At 37.5% G+C, this 6,000-nt stretch overlaps 1 protein-coding gene across 2 annotated transcripts in view; it reads right to left on the reverse strand.

Annotated features, from left to right (window-relative positions):
* LOC144968501 (multidrug resistance-associated protein 1-like) overlaps nt 1-5,632 on the reverse strand; it is a 63,581-nt gene extending 57,949 nt beyond the window's left edge. Inside the window, exon 1 of one of the 2 annotated variants that reach the window (XM_078906934.1) lies at nt 5,392-5,632. In XM_078906934.1, the coding sequence (XP_078763060.1) occupies nt 5,392-5,430 (39 nt within the window). In that variant the 5' untranslated portion in view covers nt 5,431-5,632. The remainder of the gene's footprint in view (nt 1-5,391) is intronic. The other variant, XM_078906935.1, reaches the window with a different exon arrangement.
* Nucleotides 5,633-6,000: the final 368 nt, after the last annotated feature.

Consider the following 6,000-nt stretch of genomic DNA (forward strand, 5'->3'; position numbering starts at 1 on the left):
TGGCCAAGCATTCAAGTTCGGGGGAAACATTTTTTTTTCATTTTTGTTTTTCAACCTTCATGAAGGGAGCCGTCTGGATAGACTGAGCCTCCCTTTGATGAGGGTAATAAGAGTAAACCTCACTAGACAATCAGGCTCAATGCGAAGGATATGTCCAAAATATCTTAAGCATCTCTTGCATTTTGTGAGCATCAGGTCTAAAGGAGGGTCTGTTGCAAGTTCATGGATTTCATCCCTTAGACACCTGCTATTGAAGCCGTCAATTGTTTAGAGGATTGTTTCATCAAGGTCCCATGCCTTACAGGCATGCGTGAAGGAAGTACATACAGTTGATCAGTGGTAGAGATAAAGATGATGATGATGTGGTGTTGTTTGATGTGGTAATGGTAGTGATGATGATTTGGTGGTGGCGGCTGTGTAGTAGTGGCGATAGTGATATTAAGAGTTTTACGGAGCTTGCAACACATTTAGGTTATATCAGCGCCAGTAAAAAGGAAGAAAATGGGATAGTAAAAAGTTCTAGATTACAATTAAAGCATCCAAGAAAAAGTAAGACGTGGTGGAACTGGGAACAAATAGGGATCAGAGGTAGATTCCAAGAGCATACCACCAATGTACTTAGTTTGAGATCACCTATAAGTCGCATCCGGACACAAGCACAAAATCCAACAAAGAGGAATACACTCAAATGCTTTTTACAAAATATCATATCCCAAAACAATAACTATGCATTTGACTGTTTCCCTCCCAGTCAAGAACTCCGGCCTGGGCCAGGACAAAACAAAGTAATCTCATTCCAAGACAAAGACAGGAAGCATGTTGGAAAACAGATATAAGGGGATAGAAGACACAGTATGTACCTCCCTGCCCACTATGGGAGGTCAGGAACCCCACCCAGGATAGTGATATTGGTATGGTGGTGTTGTACTAGTGGTGTAGTTGATGATGAAGTGGTGGTTGTTGAACTAGTTGTGGTGGTGATAAAGATGATGATGTGGTGTTTCAGTGATGATGTAGTAGTTGTAGTAGAGCTGGCAGAGATGATGATAATGATGTGGTTGGTGGTGGTTGAAGTAGTGTTGATGATGTGGTGGTGGTGGTTATAGTAGTGGTGGCAGTAATGATGAAGTGGTGGTTGATGTGGTCGTGATGTATCTTTAGTTCCCGTGAAAACGAAGCGACGTAGAAAGATGCTGTAGTGCTTTGATTCAGTTTCCAAAGAGCTATTCAAGATACTCCAGAATAAAAGCCAAAATTTCTTTGCTTAAATGACACTGTTTCTCATGACGCATGAGAAATGGTTCCATCAACTTCTCATAAAAGAAGAAAAACGACTCATCCAGATCCTCCATAACAATTTTTTGTAAATGAGTTGTAAAATCTAAATCTCTCTATTTTACATCCTTCTATCATACGACTAGAAGGGTGGGCAAGGAGGAAGTCTTCTGAAAAATAAAATTCATTCCAGATCTGGCTACACCACCAACAAAATCATTTTTGTAAAAATGTTGGTGGCCAAACCGCACAATGTCATCTTGTTAGAAATTCAGGTGATGTTGAGTGTGGCCACTGACTGGTCATGTTGACAAGTCCAATCACGATGTGTGAATGTGTACCTAACAAAAAGCATGACAGATATTGCAATATTACTGGCATTAAAATGACGGCCAAAATATACCTTCTAATGTACAAAATGTGAATATGGTTTCTTAGAGCCTAATTGTGAAATAGATAAAGCTTTGTTAAGAACGCTTATTACGATGAATTGGTGGAAATATGATGTATAAATATTCATCTTAATCTCGGCTAATATTCTCTCGATGCCACCACTGCCTTAATGCCCAATATTCCTTGGGCTTAGATGATCACAACTGCATCAATAATGTTATGGTCATCTTCTTTTTTTTTTTTAAATCATCTATAGCTCCAAATTTTTTCCCATGGAGTGACACAAAACGTTAGCCAATCTACATTTTTTAAAAAAACAACTGCTCACTCTCTGACTGACAGAGATATTTCTTTTTCATATATTGATATAATCAACATTGAACTGCAGTTCTTGGATCGGTGTCTCATAATTTGGCTAGAAACCAATTCTGAACAGCAACCAGCAGCGACCATGTTATTTGTAGAGATTTTCGGCAAGGACCACGTTTTCAAAAAGTTAAGAAAAATCTGTGGCACTGTTCGAGGGTTGATATCCCTAAGTACGCAACCATATAACTTTTACATCTAAAACTAACAGAAAATACATTGCTTTTAAAAGCTTACTTATAGTTACTTATAGTAGGTTTCCGCTACCGGTCCATTTAAGGCTCCTCTTCACCAAACTCAATCATCTTTGGCTTCATTTCTGATTCACTTCCAGTCACTTTAATTTTGGCTTTGAAGTTATAACATTTTTTGATCTGACCAGAACCAATCAAGACGGATTTTAAACTTATCTATGGAATTTGCAGTTACAATAGATGTTGGTAAACTGTTCCATATGTTGGCGACTCTTAGGGCAAATGAATTTTTTCTCATTGATGTTTTAGAATGCTGATGGTAGAGTTTCAGTGGGTGACCTCTATTTCCTGTTCTTGGAACATCACTTGACATCTTAATAAATCCACCTGCTTCTTTGTCATATTTTCCCATCAGTATTTTGTAAGTTTCTATCATGTCCCCCCTGGCTCTCCTGTAACTTAGTGTTGGTAGTTTCAACTTCTTGACATCTCTCCGCATAACTTAAATTCTTCAGCCCAGGTAATTGTTTTGTTGATCTTCGCTGCACTCCTATCAATTTTATACTCAATGGTGACCAAAATGGGGCTCGCAAAGTCCACTTGGGATCTCACAAGTGATTTATATAGTGAAGGAAAATTCTTCTCATCCAAATATTGAAATGATCTTCTTATAACTGCAAACATTTGGTTGGCCTTTTTTACCTTCTCTCCAATATGTTCCTCAAATTTCAACTCATCATCTATATAAACCCCAATGTCCTTCTCTGAGGGAATTTGTTCAAGAGTTGTTTGTCCTAGTTTGTAGTGGTAGGGCTCAGTATCCTTTTTCCTTCCTATCTTCATATATTTGCATTTTTCAGGATGAAACCCAAGAAGCCAGGTGTCACTCCATTCAGGCATTTTATTACTAGTCTTCTTGTAGGGTAAAGTTGTCTTTTTCAGATCTTATGGTGTTACCATCATACAAAAAGGACGATTCCAAGTACATTGATACACGTCAATCAAATGACGCAGGTTCATAAAAAAAAATTAAATAAGAAAAAAAAAAATCAAAATTACTCCCCCCCCCCCCCCCCTACTCCCACCACACGCCAAAAGCAAACACATAGGAAACATGAATTAAAATTAAAGAAGTCTAAGTCTTAATAATAAGAATAATATAAACAAATTTAAATAATAAATGCGAAAAAAAAATCAATTCTATCTGGCCAGGGCCGGACCTTCGCCTTCATTCATCATAGTCATGGGCTGGTCCCAAGTTCTGGCACACTCGACTCAGCATCATCATCGTTCTTACTCGTGGTCCCACTTCGAGTGTCGATCCACGGGTCCATAATTTACAATTCGGAGTGTTATAATTATCTAGATGGGAGTGACTATTCTCACCCCCGGGATGAGAATAAAAAATCGATTGAGCTCTCACCCCCGGGATGAGAATAGAGGTCCTCGCCACTTCTCGCTATTCTCACCCCTGTTAACCAACAGGTAGGGAGGGTAGCCTAGCCTAGCCGCCACCCATTCTCGCTATTCTCATCCCCTACTACTACTACTACTACTACTACTACTACTACTACTACTACTACTACTACTACTACTAATAAATAATAATATAAATAATAATAATAATAATATATAAAAATAATAATAATAATAATAATAATAATAATAATAATAATAATAATAATAATAATAATAATAATAATAATAATAATAATAATAAAAGAAGAAGAAGAAGAAGAAGAAGAAGAAGAAGAAGAAGAAGAAGAAGAAGAAGAAGAAGAAGAAGAAGAAGAAGAAGAAGAAGAAGAAGAAGAAGAAGAAGAAGAAACTTTATCTCATATGAAACTTGGCAATCTTGTAGATTTTTCAATTCTAAGTCTATTTCTATGATCAAATACTGTATGCGTTATCTTGATGAATTTCTTGTATAGAAGGAACAAAATTGACGTCACCCAGCTCTTTGTTATTGCTTTTAGCTGTCATTTTTATAATAAGGTCTCACCGAATTGTGTTAATCAACATTTAACATTACACAAGGTTTCGCGCCTTGATAACTTGATATATTATATCTGACTGGTAGATATTATGAGGTTTTTAAAACTAAACGCATAGCATCAATATTTGAAAGATATGGTTGTTGATATTGGAAAAATTAACGACAGAGTGGTAAGAAAGAGAGATATAAATTGAGACAGAGGAGAGAAAGAAAGGGGGGGGGGGGGGAAGAGACGAAATAGAAGTGGAGGAGAAAGAGAAGAAGAAAATACCAACAAATTAAAATAGAGCAAGTCTCAGAAAGACAGGGATAAAGAGAGGGGGATGGGGAGAGGGCGAGAGAGATATTAAATATTGAGTATTGAGTGGATGAGAGAAAGGAAATACAAACAATATAAAAGATGTAGAGAAATAGAGTTTGGGATAGGGGGAGGGAGAGAGCAGAAAATATAAAGTTAAAATACCTAACGTAGACGTAGGGAGAAATTGAGACAGCTAAGTCAACACATGTTGTTAACAACACATAATATGCCCATATAAGGAAAAGTCCCAATTCTTAGAAATTGGGCGAATCCATTTCGCTTAAGAGAGAGAGAGAGAGAGAGAGAGAGAGAGAGAGAGAGAGAGAGAGAGAGAGAGAGAGAGAGAGAGAGAGAGGGGGGGGGGTGCTAAGCTGACCTTACACAGGGATGAGATTAGCGAGAAGGGACGGCGGCTCGGCTAGGCTACCCTCCCTACCTGTTGGTTAACAGGGTGAGACTGTTGGTTAACAGGGATGAGAATAGCGAGAAGAGACGGCGGCTAGGCTAGGCTACCCTCCCTACCTGTTGGTTACAGGGGTGAGAATAGCTAGAAGGGCAACTACCTCTACTCTCATCCCGGGGTTGAGAGCTCGATCGCTTTTCTATTCTCATCCCGGGGGTGAGAATAGAGGCAGCCTATCAAGATAGTCTTTGATGTACTGACTAAATTTCATTCACGCAACCAAACATATCTGGCCAATCTCCAATGTAAAAACATAAAAAGATGGCCGCCCTTTGTCAGGGACATCAACCCCCGAACAGTGCCACATCTGTCCTCTACTCATTCATCTTTTGGGTCTAAGAGAAAGTAACAGAGAAAACGAAAGTAAAAGTAAACCAATAAAGAGAAGAAAAAAGTAGCTTACCCAAAATGGGTCTGTGCAAAAGCCTTCTAGAGTCGGCATCTTGAACCATCAATAAACAAGGAAAAAATTAAGGAGATAGTCTCTTGTGATATCTAATGAATTTCCAAGACTAAAAGATATGTGCTTTACCTAACGCCACGAGCTTCCTAGTACCATCTTGTAGTAAGGCCTTATCAACCTTATCTGACTTCGGCTTTGGCTACTTGCCTATGTCATGTTCTCTGTCGACTGGCTCACCTGCAGTCGGTAGCCTACTGCCAGATTATTTTTGCATTAAAACGAAAAAGAAAAAAAAAAAAAAAAGATAAAAGAAGAAAATGAACAAAAAGAAAAGAAAAGGTAGACTAGAAAAAATACATAAGAAAATTCGAAATGGTTTGAAGAAAATTGCGGGATTGGATTGTTTTGCTTTTTTTTTTTTTGTTTGTTTTTTAAAATTTGTTTTTTATTTTTTATTTTGTTTATTTTATTATTATTTAAAAATAAAAATAAAAATGCACTTGGGTAGTAGCAATGATATTATATATGAAAACTTTGATATGTTATACTGTACAAAAATTACATGGAATCTGTTATTAAAGAAGTTTACATTCAGTTACATTTCCCACA

The sequence above is a fragment of the Berghia stephanieae genome, chromosome 3 (assembly GCF_034508935.2).
Source record: "Berghia stephanieae isolate SIO BIC M18660-M18661 chromosome 3, UCSD_Bste_1.3, whole genome shotgun sequence".
NCBI classification, from domain to species: domain Eukaryota; kingdom Metazoa; phylum Mollusca; class Gastropoda; order Nudibranchia; family Aeolidiidae; genus Berghia; species Berghia stephanieae.